The sequence below is a fragment of the Rhinopithecus bieti genome, unplaced genomic scaffold, assembly GCF_001698545.2.
Source record: "Rhinopithecus bieti isolate Rb0 unplaced genomic scaffold, ASM169854v2 scaffold_63, whole genome shotgun sequence".
NCBI lineage: Eukaryota > Metazoa > Chordata > Mammalia > Primates > Cercopithecidae > Rhinopithecus > Rhinopithecus bieti.
In genome coordinates this window covers 533569-556453 of record NW_016802972.1, presented here as the reverse complement: position 1 = coordinate 556453, position 22885 = coordinate 533569, and the positions used below count along the sequence as shown (strand labels likewise).

The window sequence follows — 22885 nt, the reverse complement described above, 5'->3', positions numbered from 1 at the left end:
GAGACACAGAGTAGGAGGGGGAAGGGGGTCGGGTGGTAGGGGACAAAAGATGCGGGAGGCAAGCACCAGTGACTGAAGAGGCAGAGGCTGACATGGAAGACCCGGGAGCAGAGAATCTTTCCTCACCGTCTCCAGGGGAGGCTTCCTGAAAAACCCTGCATTCCCTCTGTGGGTTGATCAGGGAACCACTCTCCTACTAGCTGGGTTTTTTTTTTTTTTTTTTTTTTTTTTTTGAGATGGAGTCTTACTCTGTTGCCTAGGCTGGAGTGCAATGGCGTGATCTCAGCTCACTGCAACCTCTGCCTCCCGGGTTCAAACAATCCTCCTGTCTGAGCCTCCCGAGTAGCTGAGATTACAGGCACCTGCCATCATGCCTGGCTAATTTTTGTACGTTTGTAGAGATGGGGTTTCGCCATGTTGGCCAGGCTGGTCTCCAACTCCTGGCCTCAGGTGATCTGCCTGCCTCTGCCTCCCAAAGTGCTGGAATTACAGGCATAGGCCACTGCACCCTGCTAGAGCTGGGTTTTAACAGGAAGAGAAGAGCCAAAAATCCTCACATAGAATCAGACAGCACTTGACAGTTTCCAACCTCATCATCACTGAAGTTTAGAGCAGCCGATACCCATAAAGATGATCTCCCCATCCCCCCAAGTTACCCACTGGGCAGAGGGAGATCGACACTTAGAGACAGGAAGCAATTTCCAGAAGTCCATAGCAACCCAGTCCCAGGAATCTAGGTTTCCTGACCAGGGCATAGCAGAAAGGGTCCATTCCTTTCCTTGCTTGTACCTTCACAGAAGCTTCCTGGACAGAGCCCTGGGGTCCAGAAGACCCATTATTCATTCCCAGCTATGCTGAGACTTGCTAAGTGACCTTGGGGACTCCTTCCAGAGAATTTAAGTTCCACGAGTGCAGGAATTTTTATCTATTAGTCCTTGATGTATCTCCAGCCCTAGAACAGTGTTTGGCCCATAGTATGTGCCCAAAAATATCCATTAAATGAATGAATGTTCTGTGCATGGTGGTGCATGCCTGTAATCCCAGCAGTTTGGGAGGCTGAGGCAGGAGGATTGCTTGAGCCCAGGAGTTAGAGACCAGCTTGGACAACATAGTGAGACCCCATCTTGTAAAAATTTTTAAAAATAAAAAATGAGTGAATATCTTGATAGCCAGGATTAGAGAAGTGTCACAGTCAGAAAGACTGAAGCCTAAAGAAGACCAAGGAACCAGGGGCTTCATCCTCAGATACATGAAAGGCTAAGATTCTGTCCACAAGTATTTATAGAGGGCCCATAATGTGCTTGGTACTGAGCTAGGAACTCCCTAGATTCAGTTAAGAACAAAGTCATTACCCGCCTCAGATGCAAGGTAGGGTCTGGGGGGTGTGAGTGGCAGGGAAGGCAGCGTGCTCAGTAGAGACACTTTTCTTAGCCTGAGCTGCCCTCACATGGTCTGACAGCTCACAAGGTGGTGAGTGCAGCCGGGCTGTAGTGTTCAAGGAGGGCGCCGGCTGGCTGCCCACCTGTCAGAGGCTGCGCCAGGAGGATGCGGAAGAAGAGGTTTCTGCCTTGGCTGAGGTCACTTCCCACCCCTAGATTCCCTGCCCACACAACCCTGCAATTTTCTGACGCTGACGACTCGGATCCTATTATTTCCCGATTTTCAAGGTCCCATGATGCTGACAGCCCCAAATGCTAAGTCATCAGTCCGCCCACGCCCCTGGACCCGAAAGCAATAAAGGAGAAGTCAGCAAGGGCGAAGTCAGCAAGGGTCCTACCACCCACTGCCTCGAAAGGCCTCTGGGGGTGGTGGGCGCGCCCCTCCCCACCTCGCAGGGGCCGTGTGGGCGTCGTTCGGTCGTCGGAGTGCCGGGGACGTCGTGATGAAAACAGCGTCCCAGAGACGGCGCTGACAGAGCCGGGACACGTGACAGTCACAGCGTCACATTCTGCGGTCCACGAGTTTGGGACCGGGTTGGTCACGTGACGCGGTGGGGGCACCATGGGGTGATGTGAGATGCGGGTGCCTCAGATTACGTACAAATGACGTATTCCTACCCCTTTTGGCAACCAGATTTCCGTTGAAGATGCAACGGTTCCGGTGACGGTAGCGTGTTCTCTCATCCCGGCAGCTCCGCTTCCGCTCGGGGCGCAACAACTTCCGACTCCACCTTCCCCGCCTCGGGCGAGGAAGAGACGCGACCATATGCGCATGCCCCGAATTTATCACGGAGGGGCGGGGCTGAGGCTGCTGGAGCTGGAGGGGGGAAGAAAAGGGAATTCCAACCTGTGGAACCTTGGGGGGTCCCCGGGGTCGGCGCCTTCCCATTGACTGTGGGCGGTGCAAGGGACGGAGGCTCTGGTGGCTCGTGGGGGTGTTGGGGTCCGCAGGGGGAGGGAGGGGAGTGTCAGAGTGTGAGTGGGGTACGGGAATTCCAAGTTTGCGGGCCTCCCGGTCTGACGCCGGGGAGGGAGAGCTCAGGCCGCCATGCGGGACAGGACCCACGAGCTGAGGCAGGTGAGACGCCAGGGCAGCGGGGATGGGGACGGGCGGACGAACTGGAACGCAGGACTCCTGGTCTTCGGGGTAGGGAGGGGTGGCTGATGGCCAGGAAGGAAAGTCCCGGAAGCCTGTGGGTCCTGCGGGGTGACAGCCGCAGCGAAACAGTGGTGCCAATGACTCCGGGCCTGGCAGGGGGATGACAGCTCGGACGAAGAGGACAAGGAGCGAGTTGCGCTGGTGGTGCACCCGGGCACGGCACGGCTGGGGAGCCCGGACGAGGAGTTCTTCCAGAAGGTAAGGGGATGGAGTCTCGGCCTGGATTCGCGAGGGGGTAGGAGGACCCGAGGAGCAGCGTGGTCTGGAGTACCCCATATCTCTTTCAGCCCTCTCGGTCACCCTCCCCAGGTCCGGACAATTCGGCAGACTATTGTCAAGCTGGGGAATAAAGTCCAGGAGTTGGAGAAACAGCAGGTCACCATCCTGGCCACGCCCCTTCCTGAGGAGAGTGAGTGAAACCCCGGCTGCATAGCGCATGCTCCACCCCAGGGATTGTGGGGGTTGTAGTTTCACGCAGGTGGTGGCCAGGGTGGTTTGTTGAGGTGGGGGCTGCTGTTTGGGAGTCGTGGCCTTCTCTTATTCAGGCATGAAGCAGGAGCTGCAGAACCTGCGCGACGAGATCAAACAGCTGGGGAGGGAGATCCGCCTGCAGCTGAAGGGTGAGCTACTGGGACCTCAGGCAGATCCTTCCCTCTGATCCTGCCCTGTTGTTGGTATATCTGGGGAGTGTGTGGCCCAGAGAAGCCAGTGATATATCCAGGTCACACAGCAGGCCTGGTTCTAGCATCTCTGTCTCCTGGCCTCCAGGCCATTGTACTCTCCACAGCACAAGCCGGTCTCTCAGGTTCTTTTATTTACAATGAAACCATTTACTTACACAGTTATCGCTGCCCACTGGGCATTCTTTGGACAGGGAGATGGGGTTTTGTTAGGTGGCCTCTGCATTCCTACGGGAACTCAAGTGATGTAATGCAAAGAAAAATAAACTTACTTTCTCCTCTTGGAGGCTCAGCCTTAGTCATTTTATGATAAATTATATTTCCCTAAAAATCCTATGGAGACAAGTACCCCCAATACCCCTGTGTCTTCCCACAGCCATAGAGCCCCAGAAGGAGGAAGCTGATGAGAACTATAACTCCGTCAACACAAGAATGAGAAAAACCCAGGTGGGTTTTTTTTCTCAGAAATGAGGACATTTCAGCAAATGTTTCATGAAGTATTAGATGACAGATGTATGAAGGAAGGGCCTGCAGATGTCATGGAGTCCAATTGGATGATTTTTTCAAGTGGGGAACCTGAGCTCAGAGAGAGAAAGAACTTGCTCAAGGTCAGGAAACCAGGTGTCCTGATGCTCAGTCCGGTTATAACACCCTGCTTTATTTTCTTCCATTCAATAAGAAGTTACTTATTGACCCCAGACAAGACCTAGGCTTGACTGTGGGACACATGTTTTCTTTTCTTTTTGCCTCAGCCTCCTGAATAGCTGAGATTACAGGCGGACACCACCATGCTGAGTTAATTTTTGTATTTTTAGTAGAGACGGGGTTTCACCATGTTGGCCAGGCTGATCTCGAACTCCTGACCTCAGGTGACCTTCCTGCCTCGGCCTCCCAAAGTGCTGGAATTACAGGCATGAGCCACCGTGCCCAGCTGGGACATGTGTTTTCTAGGAGTCAAGATGAGGAGTTAGGGTTCAATAGGGGATAAAGACATTACTCACGTGGGATCTGGTGGCTAATGGCGCTGCCCAGGGAAGGAGAGTGAGAAGTCACAGATTGATTGGCAGGTTTCCTATCTATGTGACAGGGACATACTTAGTCCCACAGGTGGAATTCAAGAAGTCAGGAAGTGGAACTTCCCTGGGGCAACACTGAAGAGGAACTCCCCTGGTGTAATATCTTTTTTTTTAATTATTATTATTTTTTTGAGATGGAGTCTCTCTCTGTCGCCCAGGCTGGAGTACAGTGGCACAATCTTGGCTCACTGCAACCTCCACCTCCTTCAAGCGATAATCCTCCCTCAGCCTCACAAGTAGCTGGGATTACAGGCGTACACCACTACACCTGGCTAGTTTTTTATATTTTTGGTAGAAATGAGGCTTCACCATGTTGGCCAGGCTGGTCTTGAACTCCTGACCTCAAGTGATCCACCTGCTTTGGCCTCCCAAAGTGCTATGATTACAGGCATGAGCCACCGTGCACGGCCCCTGGGGTGATATCTTAGTAAGGAGATTTGCAGTGATCTGACTGGCCCTCTCTGTGTCCCCAGTGAGGAGGATACCAGGAGGTCAGGGTTGGAGTAGTTGAGCCCAGGGCTCAGCAAGGACCCCAGATTGAAGATGAAACAGCTTGGGCATCTTGGAAGGGTGCAGCTGGAACCAGGAGAGCAGATGTGTCTCTGGAAAAGGAACTCCAAGGAAGGAGCATATTTAAGGCCTCAGGAGAAGGGGCAAGGCAGAGCAGATACCCCAGAGCTAGTGTTTCTGGGGAAGCCTGTGGTGGTGATTGGCATGAGTGGTCAAGGGCCCATGTGGGCCTGTTGCACCTGTTTCGCCCAGGCATTATGTTCATCTCTAGGCATAGGAACTGTGGTGTAGGCAGCAAGGCTGGCATTCAGCAAGCATTCAGCAGTTACATATTGGGTGCCTACTGTGTGCTAGACCTTTTTGGAACTGTTTAGGGTACAGCAGTGAATCAATGATCCCTATCCTCATGGAACTTCCCTTCTGGTGTAGACAATCACCATAATAAATAAGTGAATTATTTAGAACATAATAAGCATTAAGGAAAAAAGAGCAGGGGAATAGGGACTGAGCATGCTGGAGGAGGGTAGAGTTGCAGTTGAAAGCAGGTGGAGGAAGCTTCATTCAGAAGGTAACATCTGAACAAAAGACTTAAAGGTGTTTGTGGGGAATGAGCATTCTAGGTAGAATGAGAAGTGAATGCAAAGGTTTAAGCTGAGAGTGTGCTTTGTCTAGGGAGGGCTGTAAGGAGACCAATGTGGATGGGTGGAGGGAGGGAATAGTAAGAGGAAGTAAGATCAGAGAGGTCATGGGAGAAGGAGAGATCATAGAGGGCTGGCCATGTACCTTGGCTCACACCTGTAATACCAGCACTTTGGAGGCTGAGGTGGGAGGATTGGTTGAGCCCAGGCGTTTGAGACCAGCCTGGGCAACATTGCGAGACCCCATCTCTCTCTTTTTTTTTTTTTTGAGACAGGGTCTCACTCTGTCACCCAGGCTGAAGTGCAGTGGTGCCATCTCTGCTCACTGCAGCGTCCACCTCCTGAGTTCAAGCCATTCTCCTGCTTCAGCCTCCCAAGTAACTGGGACTACAGGCACCCACCAATGCACCCAGCTAATTTTTGTATTTTTAGTAGAGATGGGGTTTCACCATGTTGGCCAGGCTGGTCTTGAACTCTGACCTCAGGTGATCTGCCTGCCTCAGCCTCCCAAAGTGCTGGGATTACAGGCATGAGCCACCGTGCGGGCCAACCCTGTCTCTATTAAAAATAAAAATAGGCCAAGTGCAGTGGCTCACTTGTAATCCCAGCACTTTGGGAGGCCAAGGTGGGTGGATCACCTGAGGTCAAGAGATTGAGACCATCCTGGCCAACGTGGTGAAACCCCATCACTACTAAAAATACAAAAATTAACCATGCATGGTGATGTGCACCGGTAGTCCCAGCTACTTGGGAGGCTGAGGCAAGAGAATCGCTTGAACCCAGGAGGCCAAGGTTGCGGTGAACCGAGATTGCGCCACTGCACTCCAGCCTGGGCAATAAGAACAAAACTCTGTCTCAAAAAGTAAATAATAAATAAATAAAAATAAAAAAGATCATGGAGGGCCACATAGACCTGCTAAGGGCTTTGGCTTTTTGTCTAAGAGAAATGGGGGAGCTTGTCAAGGTCATCACAAGGTGGTTAAGGTGGCAGACCCCGCATAAGAACTCATGCTATTTGCTCACTGTACTATGGGATTGCCGAGGCCCAGACCGGGCAGGGATCCTCCCAGGGGCACCCAGCCTATATTCTTCATCTTTAGCATGGGGTCCTGTCCCAGCAATTCGTGGAACTCATCAACAAGTGCAATTCAATGCAGTCCGAATACCGGGAGAAGAACGTGGAGCGGATCCGGAGGCAGCTGAAGATCAGTGAGTTGTGTGTGCCCAGCCTGGCCTGCAGGGGCAGGTAATCCCAACCCAGCCCTGAGCCTGGCCTTTTCCTTCACAGCCAATGCTGGGATGGTATCTGACGAGGAGCTGGAGCAGATGCTGGATAGTGGGCAGAGCGAGGTGTTTGTGTCCAATGTGAGTGGCCACAGCCAGCCCCTCTCTGCTGTGCCTCCCATCCCCTCTGAGTCCTGTCCCTTTCTTGACCTCCTGGGCTCAGGTGATCCTCCTGCCTCAGCCTCCTGAGTAGCTGGGACTAGAGGTGTGAGCCACTGCACCCCCCTTGCTATGTCCCTTTCTGATTGAGGGTACCCTGAGGCCCCTAAGGGAATTAATTAGCCGGCCTGGAGTCGCCCAACAGATTCCAGGCTGAGGGCTCCCCAGAAGTTCAACAGGAGCTTCTGACCTGCTGTCAGTCTCCCTGTGAATAGTTGCCCCACTCCTGTCCATCCCCCAGATCCTGAAGGACACACAGGTGACTCGACAGGCCTTAAATGAGATCTCCGCCCGGCACAGTGAGATCCAGCAGCTTGAACGCAGTATTCGTGAGTTGCATGATATCTTCACTTTTCTGGCTTCTGAAGTGGAGATGCAGGTGAGTGCCCTGCGCAGCCCCAGACGTGAGACCAGGCTCAGACCAAACTGCCAGCCTCCTGCCACCCTTAGATTCTCTCCCTGAGGCTTTTGTGTCTTCCAGGTTTGGCCATCCCCCCGAACTGGTGCTTATTCTTATCCTTAGCTGTACCCCGAGAATGGCGCCTGCCTCTGCTGCTACCCAGATACCCACTCCCTTCTGCATAGCACCCTGCCCTCTCTCCAAAACTTGAGCCTGCCCAGGTCTGGCCCCAGCCCCGGCTCCCCCTCCACTAACGGCATCCACCCTGATACCTCTCAGAGGTTCATTCAGAGTTGCCTTAGAGGGGCTGCCTCCTAACATCTGTACAAGGCTGGGGTGGGGGCGATGTTCCCCTGGCCCTGGTTGCGTGAGTTTAGTTGAGCTTCCAGCCCTGTCCTGGAGGAGCTGGCCTCAGTCATGCTACAACCAATGCCCTTTTGCAGCTGAAAAAGATCTGCCCTTTGCAGGAAAGAGATCTCATTCAGTAGGAGTACTGAGACCTGAGGCTGGTGGTGCCAGGAGGAGGCAGGGATAGGGAGGGCTTTGCAGCAGCTGTAGATAGGCCTGGAAGAATGGGTAAATTCAGACAGATTTGTGAAGGCACAGTTCACCATCTGTGAAAGGTATGAGCCATTTGAAGTCCTTAGCTCCAAGCTACCACTGCAGATAGAGGTCATATGGGATAAGCGAGCAGGGGACAAGGGACTACATGATAGAAGGGACCTGGAAGCCATCCCCAAGGAGTCTGAACTTTTGTCAGATCGAGTCTTGCCCTTGTCTTTGTTAGTGCAATCTTTTTTGTCCTGCCAGGAATGCTCTTCAGTCATGTGGGGTGGGGTGGGCAAAGGCATCCTTACCTCCCTGAATCACCCCATCCTCTGAGCAGGGGGAGATGATCAATCGGATTGAGAAGAACATCCTAAGCTCAGCGGACTACGTGGAACGCGGGCAGGAGCACGTCAAGACAGCCCTGGAGAACCAGAAGAAGGCGAGGAAGGTGAGCCTCCCAGGCCCGGCCTCTGCCCCAGGCACCCTGTGTGACTTCCCTGACCCCCTCCTCTCCCACAGAAGAAAGTCTTGATTGCCATCTGTGTGTCCATCACCGTCGTCCTCCTAGCAGTCATCATTGGCGTCACAGTGGTTGGATAATGTCACGCATTGTTGGTGAGATGTTGTGGGCTGCCCTCTGGCCTTCCCCAGCCCTGGCCCCAGCCCTCCCTTCTCCCTCAGACCCTGTTCTCCCTCCTTTCCTTACAGGCACTAGGAGCACCAGGGACCCAGGGCCTGGCCTTCTCTCCCAGCAGCCTGGGGGGCAGGGCAGAGCCTCCAGCCGGACCCCTTCCTCACACTGGCCCCTATGCAGAAGGGCAGACAGTTCTGGGGTTGGCAGCTGCTCATTCATGGTGGCCTCCTCCTTCAGGCCTCAATGCCTGGGGGAGGCCCGCACTGTCCTGATTGGTCGGGACACACAGTTTTGTAAAAAATTAAAAAACAAAAAAAGAGCGTAGAAAGCCCTGTGCACGTGTGTTCCTGGAAGGGCTGGCCCAAGGCTTCCGGGCATCCAACCTCCCTACCTCCTGGACGTCCCCAGGGCCAGGTCCAGCCCCTGCTGCTCAGGTCAAACTGCCATGGGTGCTGTGCCCACAGCAGGCTGGCTCTGCCTTTCTGCGCCCCCATAGGAATGGGTGGGCAGGTAGGGGTAACACCCGCATCTAGCTCTTCGCTCAGTACTGTCCCCCGGGAAAATACCACTGTGAGTATCTGTCTTGGAAATAAGGCTGACCAGGCCAGACTGGGATGCAGGCGAGATGGGGGTGTGTTGGGGGCATCAGTGGGCCTTCTTGTGGCCCAGAGGAAGAGGCACCATGAAGAACTGCCTAATTGAGGCTGTCACTTTGGATGCAATGGACAGGGATGGTCTGGTTTCAGCAGGGATGACATTGGAGTGGAATGTTAAGTGGGGAGAATCTAGTTGTGGAGAGAAGCTGGGGAAGAGGTTGCCAGGCAGAAAGCACAGGAGGCTGGGCCCTGTAACCAACAAAAGCATCATCTTTTACATAAGAGTTCAGACAGGGCATGGTGGCCCACACCAATAATCCCAGCACTTTGGGAGGCCCAGGCAGGAGGATCTCTTGAGCCCAGGAGCTTGAGACTAGCCTAGGCAGGATGATGCAACCTCTTCTCTTTAGAGAATAATAATTTTAAAAATTAGCCAGGCGTGATGGCAAGTGTTTGTCGTCCCAACTACTCCAGAGGCTGAGGTGGAAGGATCGCTTGAGCCCAGGAGATTAAGGCTGCAGTGAGCCATGGTCATCCCACTGCACTCTATCCTGGGTGACAGAGTGAGACCCTGTTTCAGTAATAGGCCGGGTGCCTGTAATCCCACCACTGTGGGAGGCTGAGGCGGGCGGATCACGAAGTCAGGAGATGGAGACCATCCTGGCTAACACGGTGAAACCCCATCTCTACTAAAAATACAAAAAAATTAGCTGGGCATAGTGGCAGGCGCCTGTAGTCCCAGCTACTCGGGAGGCTGAGGCAGGAGAATGGCATGAACCCAGGAGGTGGAGCTTGCAGCGAGCCAAGATCACGCCACTGCACTCCAGCCTGGGCGACAGTCAGACCCCATCTCAAAAATAAAATAATAATAATAATAATAGTAATCAGCAGCAGCATAGAGAGCCAGTGATCCTGGACCAGTGCACCTGGTGGCTGAGGGATACCTGGCTGAAGCAGTAAGTGGCAGCAGATAAGCCTGACCCCTAATTTCTTCCATAAGGTACCTGAGATCCAAGCCCTGACTAAATTTCTTTCTTTTTCTTTTTTTTTTGTTTTTGAGACAGAGTCTTGCTCTTTCGCCTAGGCTGGAGTGCAGTGGCCCTGTCTCAGCTCACTGCAAGCTCCGCCTCCCGGGTTCACGCCATTCGCCTGCCTCAGCATCCAGAGTAGCTGGGAGTACAAGGCGTCCGCCACCACCCGGCTAATTTTTTGTATTTTTAGTAGAGACGAGGTTTCACCATGTTAGCCAGGATGGTCTCCATCTCCTGACCTCGTGATCCACCTGCCGTGGCCTCCCAAAGTGCTGGGATTACAGGCGTGAGCCACCGCGCCTGGCCAGCCCTGACTAAATTTCTAAGGGCTCCTAGTCCTGATGCCTAATTTTTGGAGTGGACGTGGCTTCTGTTCCCCGACACCTGGTTTTAAAGGGTAAACCAGCTCCTGGCTCCTGCCTGTTTGCAGTAGGGTGGCGCCTAGCTCTGACCTCCAAGGTCTGGGGACTGCGTCGCAGCCGCCCAGTCCATCCCACTTTCAATCCTACAGGCCCCTGCTGTTGCTGCCGCTGCCGCCGCTCCTAGCTGCCCAGTCTGGCGGGCTCAGTCCCGCATTGCCATGCATGGGAGACCACCTCGCGGAAGCACTGGATGTGGCTTCGCTGATGCACGTTGGACCGGGCCCTGGACTAGGCTAGGGGAAGGGCAGGAGGGCGGAATTGGGCCCGAGGGCCGGGCCTGGCCGACCCCCGACTGCTCTGCCTCCATCCAGGCTGGCGGCCCGCAGCGCCTCCCGGTGGCCCTGGAGTGCGGGTTGTACTGTCCGAGATCACCCCCAATTGGGCGAGCTGTGCATGGGGCGTGGCCGAGGCCGTGGTTTGGCTGCAGTTGGCCAGCGGGACCTAAGTGTTGTCTCTGAAGAGCATGGGCGTTAGTCTGGAGGGTCCTGGGAGAGTGATCTCTGCCCCATCAAATGGCATTTAGGTCTAGGAAGCAGGTGTGGGCGGGCCCTTAGGGCGAGGCGCAGACATACCCCGAAGTGGTTGGATTGTAGACCCCAGTGGGCTGGATCCAACCCCCAAAAGACACTAGAAGGCTGTGTGGCTGAGGAGGGTCTGGCAGGTCCAGTGTTTCGTGGGCTTTACAGGAAGGAGCTCCACCTTCTCGAGTGTGCAGATGCGATCTAGGTGTGTCCACCCGATGGGAGTTGTGGGGCCGGGTGGATGCTGCCCCAGTACAAAGCTGATTTGGACCTAGGGCCTCTGGACTGATTCTCAGCTTGCATCTCCAGCAAACTCCTGTCCCGTTGGCTGCCTTCATCTACTCTCTCACCTCTCTGCCTTCAGAGTAAAATTGCAAGATCTGTGGTGCTTACTGGGATTTGATAGAGTCTCTCGGCATGCACTGTCTATGCAGTGGGGGTCCACGTGCAGCGGGGATCCATGTGCAGTGTGTGCCTCTTCTTAGCCATGCTGGACAGCACCACCCCTGAAAAGCAGCTCCCCTGTTTACCCAGAAAGCCATCCAGAACCTCCTGGAAAAGGTGACCTGATAGCCAAGTGTCCTCGGATGACAGGCTCAATCCTTTGAACTTTTCCTGTGGGCTGTCAGGACCCATAGAAGGTCTTTGAGCAGGTGAGTTTGGAGCAGACCTGGTAGGCAAGCGAACAGGTGGATGCATGCACTGGAGATTCCATGGGCTCCCCTGTGGACATCTCTTCCCTTTGGGAAACTGCCCTGAGTGAGGGTCTAAGGGCAGGGTTTGCATTGAAATCCTAGCTTTGCTGCTGTCAGCCCAACTTTTAGGCAACAGGGTCTTGGTTAGATGTGACATTTCCAAGTCCATCTTGTATCACAGCCTATCAGCTGCAGCCCACTCATTCAATCTATTGTGGTTCAAGTTCCCAAGAAAAGGAATCGGTCTGGTCTACTCTCCAGGCCAGATTACATTTACTTGCCTAGAAATTGTCTGCCCTTAACTCAAGACTTTGCACTGTGGTTCGCATTTGTAATCCCAACACTTTGGGATGCCAAAGCAGGAGTAGTGCTTGAGCCCAGGAGTTAAAGACCAGCCAGGGAAATATAACAAGACCCTATCTCTACAAAAATTAAAATTAGGTTGGGTGCAGTGGCTCATGCCTGTAATCCCAGCACTTTGGGAGGCCGAGGCGGGTGGATCATCTGATGTCAGGAGTTCAAGACCAGCCTGACCAACATGGTGAAACCCCATCTCTACTAAATACAAAAAGTTAGCTGGATATGGTGGCGCAGGACTGTAATCCTACTTGGGAGGCTGAGGCAGGATAATCACTCAAACCCGGGAGGCGGAGGTTGCAGTGAGCCAAGATTGCCCCACTGCAGTCCAACCTGGGCAACAAGAGCCAAACTCCCTCTCAAAAAAAAAAAAAAATTAAAATTAAAATTAGCCAGGTGCATGCCAGTGGTGCGTGCTTGTGGTCCCAGCTACTTGGGAGGCTGAGGTGGGAGGATTGCTTGGGCCTGGGATTGAAACCACAGTGAGTCAACATTGCACCACTGCACTCCAGCCTGGACAACACAGTAAGACCCTGTCTCAAAAAAAAAAAAAAAGAAAAGAAAAAAGACTTTGCCCTTGAGTCAAGACTTTACCCTTGGCTAAGATGGATACAGGAGGTGACATGGTACAAAATGCTGCAGCAGAGCGTGTGTATGTGCTGGAGGAGGAGTGGACTAGGCCAGTGATTGACATCTCCGTTCCAGATATTTACTTACCTTCCCTGCTGGGCCCCTCCATATAGGAGCATTACACGCTCATTCCCTGCTTACAATAGGCTTGGCTATAGGACTTGCTTTGGCCAGTGGAATATGAGTAGGAAGGCAAAGTATTGACTGGGCACAGTGGCTCACACCTGTAATCCCAGCACTTTGGGAGGATGAGGCAGGTGGATCACCTGAGGTCAAGAGTTCGAGACCAGTCTGGCCAACATGGTGAACCCCTATCTCTACTAAAAGTACAAAATTAGCCAGGCATGGTGGCACAGACCTGTAATCCCAGCTGCTAGGAAGGCTGAGGCAGGAGAATCATTGGAACCCCAGAAGGCGGAGGTTGCATGAGCCCAGATCATGCTATTGCTTTCCAGCCTGGACAAAAAGTGAAACTCCATCTCAAAAAAAAAAAAAAAAAGGTAAAGTATCACTTCCACATAGAAGCTTTAGGCATCACTGAGTACTCTAGCAACTTCCCTTCTCTTCTCCCTCTGCTCAGGCTCATAAACCTGGCAGTTTCCAGATCTAGACTTCTCTTTCAGCCTGCAACCCAGAATGACAATTATGTGAAGCTGGGCTACAGCCTACCTGTAAAATGATAAGGAATTTAAGAAATAAATCTCTCTTGGCCAGGCGCGGTGGCTCAAGCCTGTAATCCCAGCACTTTGGGAGGCCGAGACGGGCGGATCACGAGGTCAGGAGATCGAGACCATCCTGGCTAACATGGTGAAACCCCGTCTCTACTAAAAAATACAAAAAACTAGCCGGGCGACGTGGCGGGCGCCTGTAGTCCCAGCTGCTTGGGAGGCTGAGGCAGGAGAATGGTGTATACCCAGGAGGCGGAGCTTGCAGTGAGCTGAGACCTGGCCACTGCACTCCAGCCTGGGTGGCAGAGCGAGACTCCGTCTCAAAAACAAACAAACAAACAAAAAAAAAAAAACAGAAAAACTAGCCAGGCGAGGTGGCGGGCGCCTGTAGTCCCAGCTACTCGGGAGGCTGAGGCAGGAGAATGGCGTAAACCCGGGAGGCGGAGCTTGCAGTGAGCTGAGATCCGGCCACTGCACTCCAGTCCGGGCGAGAGAGCGAGACTCCGCCTCAAAAAAAAAAAAAAAAAAAAAGAAAGAAAGAAAGAAAGAAATCTCTCTTGCTGTGAGCCATTGATATATGGAGGTTGTTTGTTAGCACATCTGAATGTTTAAACAAACTGTTACAGAATTAGTACCCAGAAGTGGTGTGCTACAACAATAAAAAACAAGCCTAGGCCAGGCATGGTGGCTCACACCTGTAATCTCAGCATTTTGGGAGGCCAAGGCAGGTGGGTCACCTAAGGTTAGGAGTTTGAAACCAGCCTGGCCAACATGACAAAACCCTGTCTCTACTAAAAATACAAAAAAAAAAAAAAAAAAAATTAGCTAGGCATGGTGATAGGTGCCTGTAATCCCAGCTAGAGGCTGAGGTAGGAGAATCACTTGGACCCAGGAGGCAGAGGTTGCAGTAAGCCAAGACTGCGCCACTGTACTCCAGCCTGGATGATGGAGTGAGACTCCATCTCAAAAAATTAAAAGGTAAAAATAAAATATTAAAAATTAGCCGGGTGTGGTGCCATGTACCTGTAGTCCCAGCTACTTGGGAGGCTGAGATGGGAGGATCGCTTGAGTCCAGGAGGCAAAGGTTGCAGTGAGCCAAGATTGCGCCTCTGCACTCCAGCCTGGATCAAAAAAAAAAAAAAAAAAAAAAAAAACCCAGCCAGGCACGGTGGCTCGTGCCTGTAATCCCAGCACTTTGGGAGGCCGAGGTGGATGGATCACCTGAGGTCAGGATTTTGAGACCAGCCTGGCAAACATGGTGAAACCCTGTCTCCACTAAAAATACAAAAATTAGCCGGGAGTGGTAGCGTGCCCCTGTAATCCCAGCTACTCAGGAGGCTGAGGCTGGAGAATCTCTTGAACCTCTGATGCGGAGGTTGCCGTGAGCCAAGATTGAGCCATTGCACTCCAGCCTGGGCGACAGAGCAAGCCTCTGTCTCAAAAAAAAAAAAAAAAAAAAAAAGGCCTAAACTATGTAAACTATGTGACATTGAAGTTGAGCTGGACAGTGGCTGGTAAGGGAACTGTCATTGGAAGTTGGAAAGATGGTGACATGTGTTATGCAATGGTGAAGGGTTTGGTTAAACTGTAAGCTTATAACCAAATGGGCTTTAGGCTTTAGGTAAAGAACTGGGGAAAGGGAATATTAGTAACATGCTGTTGCTGCTGTTGCATGCATTTGAGGAGTTACTGGAAGAAAGAGATGACTCAGAAATTAATTGGTCAGTTTTTAAGCAGAAATGGAAAAGAATATAGAAACTTGAGACAAGTGATCCACATTTTTAACCAGTAAAAGATACAACTGAGAAAGTCCTTGAGCCACAAGGTTTTTGTTTTGTTTTTTGAGACACAGTCCTGCTTTTGTTTCCAAGGCCAGCTTCTGGGTTCAAGCCTTTCTCCTGACTCAGTCTCCCGAGTAGCTGGGATTACAGGCGTGCACCACCATGCCCAGCTGATTTTTGTGTTTTCAGTAGAGATGGGTTTCACCATGTTGGCCAGGCTGGTCTTGAACTTCTGACCTCAAGTGATCCTCCCACCTCGGCCTCCCAAAGTGCTGTGATTACGGGTGTGAGCCACTGCCACTGGTTGAGCTACAAAGTTTGATTAAAAGTTATCTTTGTGGAAAGGGCCATATCAACTATGTGGCTATTATGCCCTTTGTAAAAATCTCCAAACTCATCAAAGTGGTTCCCAATAAATCCTCTCAGCTAGTCAAGATGATTCAGAGAAAAGAGGTTAAGAGTGTAGCTCACCTTGGCCAGGCGCGGTGGCTCACGCCTGTAATTCCAGCACTTTGGGAGGCTGAGGTGGGCGGATCACCTGAGGTCGGGAGTTCGAGACTAGCCTAACCAACATGGAGAAACCCCATCTCTACTAAAAATACAAAATTAGCCAGGCATGGTGGCACATGTCTGTAATCCCAGCTACTTGTGAGGCTGAGGCAGGAGAATTGCTTGAACATGGGAGGCAGAGGTTGCAGTGAGCCAAGATCACGCCATGGCACTCCAGCCTGGGCAACAACAGTGAAACTCCATCTCAAAAAAAAAAGAATGTAGCTTACCTGAGAGAGTCAGTAGGCTCAACTACAGTTAAGTCTAACGTCATGGTTATGTCTGAAAAGAATTATGGGTGGCTGGGCACGGTGGCTCACGCCTGTAATCCCAGCACTTTGAGAGGCCGAGGCGGGTGGATCATGAGGTCAGGAGATTGAGACCATCCTAGCTAACACGGCGCAACCCCATCTTTACTAAAAATACAAAAAATTAGCTGGATGTGGTGGCGGGCGCCTGCAGTCCCAGCTTCTCATAAGGCTGAGGCAGGAGAATGGCGTGAACCCAGGAGGCGGCGGAGCTTGCAGTAAGCAGAGGTCGTGCCACTGCACTCCAGCCTGGGCGACAGAGCAAGACTCGGTCTCAGAAAAAAAAAAAAAAAAAAAAAAAATTATGGGTATGCTGTTGACCCACGGATCTGAATGGAGTAAAATACATAAGTTCAGTTTTGGAGGGAATTGCCCTGCTTCCGCTGCCTAACACCCCCTCACCCTGACAGAAAGCCACCAGGTTAAATTTTGACCGTGAGTGTTCAAGACTTAGTATGACTTTTAGGTCCGCAAATTTCTTTCTTTTTTTTTTTTTTGAGATTGGGTCTCACTCTGTCACCCAGCCTGGAGTGCAGTGATGCAACCACAGCTCGCTATAACCTCGAACTTCTGGTCTCGCATGATCCTCCTGCCTCAGCCTCCCAAGTAGCTGGGACTGCAGGCCCATGCCACCCCAGCAGGCTAATTTTTGTTTTTTGGGTCTTTTTGAAACAAAATCTCATTCTCATCCAGGCTGAAGTACAGTGGCATGATCTTGGCTCACTGCAACCTTCACTTCCTGGGCTTGAGTGATCCACCTACCTCAGCCTTCCAAGTAGCTGGGACTACAGGTGTGTGCCACCATGCCCGGCTAATTTTTGTATTTTTTTGGTAGAGACAGAGTCTTGCTATGTTGCCCAGGCTGGTCTCGAACTCCTGAGCTCAAGCGATTCACCTGTCTTGGCCTCCCAAAGTCCTGGCATTATAGGCATGTGGTGTACCACCATGCCCAGCCTATTTTGGTTTTGTTTGTTTTGTTTTGAGATGAAGTCTTGCTCTGTCACTCCAGCTGGAGTGCAGTGGCACAATCAAGCCTCACCACAGCCTCCAACTCTGGGGCTCCAGTGATCCTCTCTGAGTAGCTGGGACTACAGGTGTGCACCACCATGCCTGGCTAATTTTTCTATTTTTTGTAGACAGGGTTTCAGCCTGTTGCCCAAGCTGGTCTTGAATTTCTGGTCTTAAGGAGTTCTCCCTCCTTGGCTTCCCAAAGTGATGGAATTACAGGTGTGAGCCACCATGCTCAGCCTAATTTTTGTATTTCAGGATTTTATTTTTTATTTTTTTGGTAGAGATGGGGGTCTTGGTATGTTGCCCAGGCTGGCCTCAAGCGATCCTGGCCTCAAGTGATACTCCTGCCTCAGCCTCTCAAAGTGCTGTGATTACAGGTGTGAGCCACCATGCCCGGCCTGGGTCTCCATATTTATTTATTTATTTATTTATGTTTTCTTTTCTTTTGAGACGGAGTCTTGCTCTGTCGCCCAGGCTGGAGTGCAGTGGCATGATCTTGGTTCACTGCAAGCTCCACCTGCCAGGTTCACGCCATTCTCCTGCCTCAGCCTCCTGAGTAGCTGGGACTACAGGCACCCGCCACCACGCCTGGTTAATTTTTTTGTGTATTTTTAGTAGAGACGGGGTTTTACCATGTTCGCCAGGATGGTCTCAATCTCTTGACCTCGTGATCCGCCCACCTCGGCCTCCCAAAGTGCTGGGATTATAGGCGTGAGCCACCGCACCCGGCCATGGGTCTCCAAATTTCTATGGGCATGAAGGAGACTGAGAAAGCTACTCTACTTCAGAAAGACATAACCTCCAGTGTTCTCTCAATTGTGGCCAAGGAGAATAAGTGGAAAAGGGTGGTTCACTCTAAGGGCAGAGCCAAGAATGTGGTGAAGAATGAACTGGGGAACTCTTCCCACTCCCAGGGAAAGGTGGGGTTCTTCTCAACATCTGCCTAACAGCACTTTAGACTTACTGGGGACCAGAGCCTGCCGTGTGTCTCCCGTCCTTCCTTCTTCTTCTTCTTTTTTTTTTTTTTTTGAGACAGAGTTTCACTCTTGTTGCCCAGGTTGGAGTGCAATGGCACTATCTCGGCTCACTGCAACCTCTGCCTCCTGGGTTCCAGCGATTCTCCTGTCTCAGCTTCCTAAATAGCTGGGACTACAGGCGCCCGCCACCACGCCTGGCTGATTTTTTGTATTTTTAGTAGAGACTGGGTTTCACTATGTTGGCCAGGCTGGTCTCGAACTGCTGACCTCGTGATCTGCCACCCTCAGCCTCCCAAAGTGCTAGAATTACAGACATGAACCACCGTGCCTGGCGAATTTTTGTATTTTTAGTAGAGACAGGTTTTCACCATGTTGGCCAGGGTGTCTCAAACTCCTGACCTCAGGTGATCCACTGGCCTTGGCCTCCCAAAGTGCTGGGATTACAAGCATGAGCCTCTGTGCCAGGCCCCGTCACTCCTTCTGAACAGGAGTGTGCTCTGCCGTTCTCCTGTCCTTGTTCTGCTTTGTATGTTGGATGTGTGCATGTATATGTGTGTGTGTGTGTGTGTAGAAATGGGGCAGAGATAACTTGTCTCTGTCTCTCTCTTATTTTGTAGCTCATAGGTCTCTGAATCAAGAGAAGCCGCATCTGGACCTGATATAGAAGAGACTATTAGAGATCCTGGGCTTGAGGCTGATTCCATGTCAAATGGGTCACTTAGGTGGTCTCCCTTCGGAAGGGGATGCATTTTTTTTGCATATGGAAGAAAATGCAAAGGCAGTATTTGTAAGGAAGAGGGCAGACGGGGGAAGATTTTATAATTGTTCAAAAACATTCACTGGGTTGGGTGCGGTGGCTCATGCCTACAATCCCAGTGCTTTGGGAGGGTGAGGCAGGAGGATCACTTGAGGCCAGGAGTTTGAGACCAGCATGGGCGACATAGTGAGACCCTATCTCTAGAAAAAATAAAACAATAAAAAAAATTAGCTGGGCGTGGTGGTGCTTGCCTGTAGTTGTAGCTACTTAGGAGGCTGAGGTGGGAGGATCGCCTAAGCTCAGGAGGTAGAGGCTGCAGTGAGTTATGATTGCACCATGCACCCATGCACTCCAGCCTGGGCAACACAAGACACTGACTCTAAACAACCAACAAAACAAAATCACACGTATTCACTGGCCCTCTCTTTGGGGACCTGCTATATGTTAGGCAGGGACTTAGACCCAACAGGGTGGTACCACCTGACATGGCAGGCCCCTTGTTGGGACTTTACCCGCTGGGACTTCCTGCTAGGACTTTTCAGCACGTGAAAAGCACCCTGAGCCCGCCAAAACTCCCAGCTCTGCGCAAACTCCTGGACACGTTATTCCTCAGAAATCGAAACCTAATTCAGGAAACCGAAACCTACAGACCCCGCCTACCTCGCCCTATAAAAGGCCCCTGATACCTGCCCTGTGCGCGACTTCCTCGGCCCTCCTCCTAGGGCACCGGTGAACCTCGCTCACGAGCCCAATAAAGGCTACCTCTGTTCTCATCTGCCTCATGTCTTCTTGCTCGGCTCCCCATTACATTGCATTGGTGCCAAAACCCGGTAGGAGACCCTTCCCCAGACCCCTGCTGGTTCGGGCAGGCTTTCCTCTCCCTGAGCCAGGACCTCCTCTCCGAGCTGGGAGCTGTTTCACCAAATCCAAGACTCAGTTCGATCACTGCTGGGTAAGCTTTCCCCATCCTGCAGGCTCTGGAAGTCCATGCCCAAAAACGCGGCTGCGTCAGGGCTTCCCCCGGCCATCACTTGTGACCTCGGCACTGGGGACTAGGAGACGTCTGACCTCCCCAGAAGCCGCCATACCCTGCACTCCACATGGCAGTGGGAGGAGGCTCCTGTTGCCTCCGGACTGTCTGCCTCAGGATCATGGGGGCTGCCCAGTCCAAACTAGACCCAAAATCCCCTCTAGGGTGCCTCTTGGCTAATTTCCAGACTAGGTCTCAGCCAAGACCTAAAACTAAAGCGGCTTATTTTCTTCTGCACAGTGGCGTGGCCGCAGTATAAATTAGATAATCAGTCTCAGTGGCCTGCAGAAGGCACTCTAGACTTTAACATCCTCATTGATCTGACCAACTTCTGCAAGAGACTAGGCAAATGGTCTGAGGTACCCTACGTTCAGGCCTTTTGGGACTTGCGCTCCCGCCCAGACCTCTGTGCCCAATGTTTGCTGGCCCAGGTCTTGCTCGCAAAATCTACTCCCTCAAGCAAGGAGAAGGACGATTCCTCCTCTTTCTCTGAGCCCCCTGATACTCTTTCCCTGCCCCTCCTTTGGTCCCCCGCTCAACCTCCCCCTTACTCTGACCCGTCATCGTCTCCGTCCTCGTTGGTGCCACCCCTTCCCTCTACTCCTCCTGTGTCCCCACCAAACCTGATGGATCCTGTCTCTCCTACCTCCTCCACCTCCTCGCCTGTCTCAGCCCATACTTGCGGGAAGTGGCAGGCGCCAAAGGAGTGGTCTGGGTCCATGTGCTGTTTCTGTGGGCAGACCTGTCTAAGATTGAAGAGCGTGTAGGCTCTTTCTTGGCCAACCCCACTCTGTATATCAAAGAGTTCAGATACCTATGCCAGGCATATGACCTCACCTGGCATGATCTCCATGTCGTTATGACCTCAACCCTGTCCCCTGAGAAAGAGGAGCATATCCTAGTGGCAGTCAGGCAGCATGCTGACCAGGTTCATTTAACTGACCCCGCCATGCCAGTTGGCACTGAGGCGGTGCCCTCGGCCGAGCCTGGCTAGGACTACCAGGTTGGGCAGGCAGGCCGCCACCACTGAGACATGATGGTCCAGTGCCTTCTTGCCGGCATGCAGGCAGCCTCCAATAAGTCAGTCAACTTTGATAAATTAAAGGAGGTAATCCACGGCTCAAATGAAAATCCGGCTGTTTTTCTTAACCGACTGACTGAGGCACTCATTCAGTACACCCGCCTTGACCCTGCCTCCCCCGCAGGAGGAACCGTCTTGGCTACGTACTTTATTTCTCAGTCGGCTCCAGATATCTGGAAAAATTTAAAAAGGTGGAGGACGGCCCTCAAACTCCCATCTAGGATTTAGTCAAACTGGCCTTCAAGGTCTACAACTCCAGGGAGGAAGCAGCTGAGGCCCAGCGACAGGCCAGGCTAAAACAGAAGGTACAACTCCAATCCCTGGCCTTGATAGCAGCCCTGAGGCCGGCCGGCTCCAGGAGCTCTCAGAGAGGAGGTACTCCCCGAGCACCACCTGGTGCCTGCTTCAGGTGTGGCAACGAAGGCCACTGGGCCAAGCAGTGCCCCAACCCTAAGGAGCCAACTCGCCCCTGTCCGAGCTGTGGGCAGATGGGCCACTGGAAATCAGACTGGCCCAACCTGAGGACGGTCGCTATGCCTCCACATGACGACCCTCCTCCCGGTACTAGAGGCGTCTTCCAGCTCCTCGACACTGACGAAGATTGAAGAGGCCCAGACTCGGGAACCCCTCTTACTCTCGCCGAGCCCAAGGTTATGCTCCAGGTAGTAGGTAAGTCCATATCGTTTCTTATGGACACAGGGGCTACCTACTCTGTTTTGCCTTCCTTCAGGGGCCCCAGCCATCCCTCCGCTGTCAGGGTCATGGGAATTAATGGCACTCCCTCCGCCTACCGCCAGACTCCTCCTCTGTCTTACCACCCGGATGGCTCCCTCTTCTCGCACTCATTTCTTATCATTCCTTCATGCCCAGTCCCCTTGTTAGGACGAGACCTCCTCTCCAAGTTAGGGGCCTCAGTTCACTTCCGGCCCAACCCCTCCCCGCACCTCATGCTCCTCTTTCCCCTCCTCTCACCTGATAAACCCCACCAGGCTGACACCCCACTCCTATTTCCGGTCCCCAGTAACCCTAAGGTGTGGGACACCTCCACCCCAATCATTGCCCAGCACCATACTCCAGTCCGCATCGAGCTGAAGGACCCCTCCAAGTTTCCCTCTAGACCCCAGTTCCCTATCTCCCTTGAGCACCAACAGGGACTAAAACCCATCATCATGTGCCTGCTCCAGCAGCATATTCTAGTCCCTGCCAACTCACCATGCAATACTCCTATCCTGCCTGTACAGAAAAGCTCTGGGGCCTACCGCCTCGTGCAGGATCTACGTCTCATCAATGAGGCAGTAGTCCCCACCTTTCCAGTTGTTCCTAACCCATATACACTTCTCTCGCGCATTCCCCCTGATACCACTCATTTTACGGTCCTTGACCTAAAGGATGCCTTCTTCACCATTCCCCTACATCCCGACTGATACTTTCTGTTTGCCTTTACATGGGAAGATCCAGACACTTATATTTCTTCCCAGCTGACTTGGACTGTTTTGCCTCAAGGGTTCTGAGATAGCCCCCATTTTTTCGGACAGGCACTGGCACGGGATGTTGTCCTCTGTCCCCTTACCCACTGCACACTATTGCAATATGTAAATGACTTATTACTATGTAGTCCCTCCTGGGAGAGCTCCCTTGCAGATACTGCTACACTTTTAAATTTTCTTGGCGACCGAGGTTATCGGGTTACCCCGGCCAAGGCTCAGCTTTGCACCCCTTCTGTCGCCTACCTAGGCATACTCCTCACACCCACTACAAAAAGCCTCACGGCAGATAGAATAAGCCTCATTGAAACTCTCCAGCCTCCTCAGGATGCAGAAGAGATCTTGTCCTTCCTAGGACTGGTAGGGTATTTCAGGCATTGGATTCCCAACTTCAGGGTCCTAGCCAAGCCCCTCTACCAGGCTGCCAAAGAAGCGCCCACCAGACTGCTCTCTGACCCC

At 52.3% G+C, this 22885-nt stretch overlaps 1 protein-coding gene across 4 annotated transcripts; it reads left to right on the top strand.

Annotated features, from left to right (window-relative positions):
- Positions 1–1438: 1438 nt before the first annotated feature.
- On the top strand, positions 1439–8856 carry STX4 (syntaxin 4). Of its 4 annotated transcripts, none has more exons than XR_001885736.1 (12): positions 1439–2517; positions 2695–2796; positions 2908–3007; positions 3144–3218; positions 3655–3725; positions 6603–6711; positions 6791–6867; positions 7187–7324; positions 7469–7566; positions 8232–8342; positions 8414–8509; positions 8603–8849. XR_001885736.1 is itself a non-coding variant. In XM_017872437.1 (12 exons), exons 2-11 carry the CDS (start codon positions 2488–2490, stop codon positions 8492–8494), a joined length of 894 nt encoding a protein of 297 aa, XP_017727926.1. In that variant the 5' UTR covers positions 1694–1973; positions 2074–2487; the 3' UTR covers positions 8495–8509; positions 8603–8856. The 4 variants fall into 4 exon arrangements, 3 of the variants coding, with proteins under 3 accessions (XP_017727860.1, XP_017727996.1, XP_017727926.1); XM_017872437.1 differs by lacking the exon at positions 7469–7566 and having other exon boundaries at positions 1694–1973; positions 2074–2517; positions 8603–8856; XM_017872371.1 differs by lacking the exon at positions 7469–7566 and having other exon boundaries at positions 8603–8856.
- The last annotated feature ends 14029 nt before the right edge of the window (positions 8857–22885 follow it).

Excerpts from the sequence above, each read along its gene's own strand:
- STX4 (XM_017872371.1), top strand. The coding sequence starts at position 2,488 with ATGCGGGACAGGACCCACGAGCTGAGGCAG. Across the intron at positions 7,325-8,231 it reads CTTCTGAAGTGGAGATGCAG|GGGGAGATGATCAATCGGAT; the intron begins GTGAGTGCCCTG and ends TCCTCTGAGCAG. Across the intron at positions 8,343-8,413 it reads ACCAGAAGAAGGCGAGGAAG|AAGAAAGTCTTGATTGCCAT; the intron begins GTGAGCCTCCCA and ends CCTCTCCCACAG.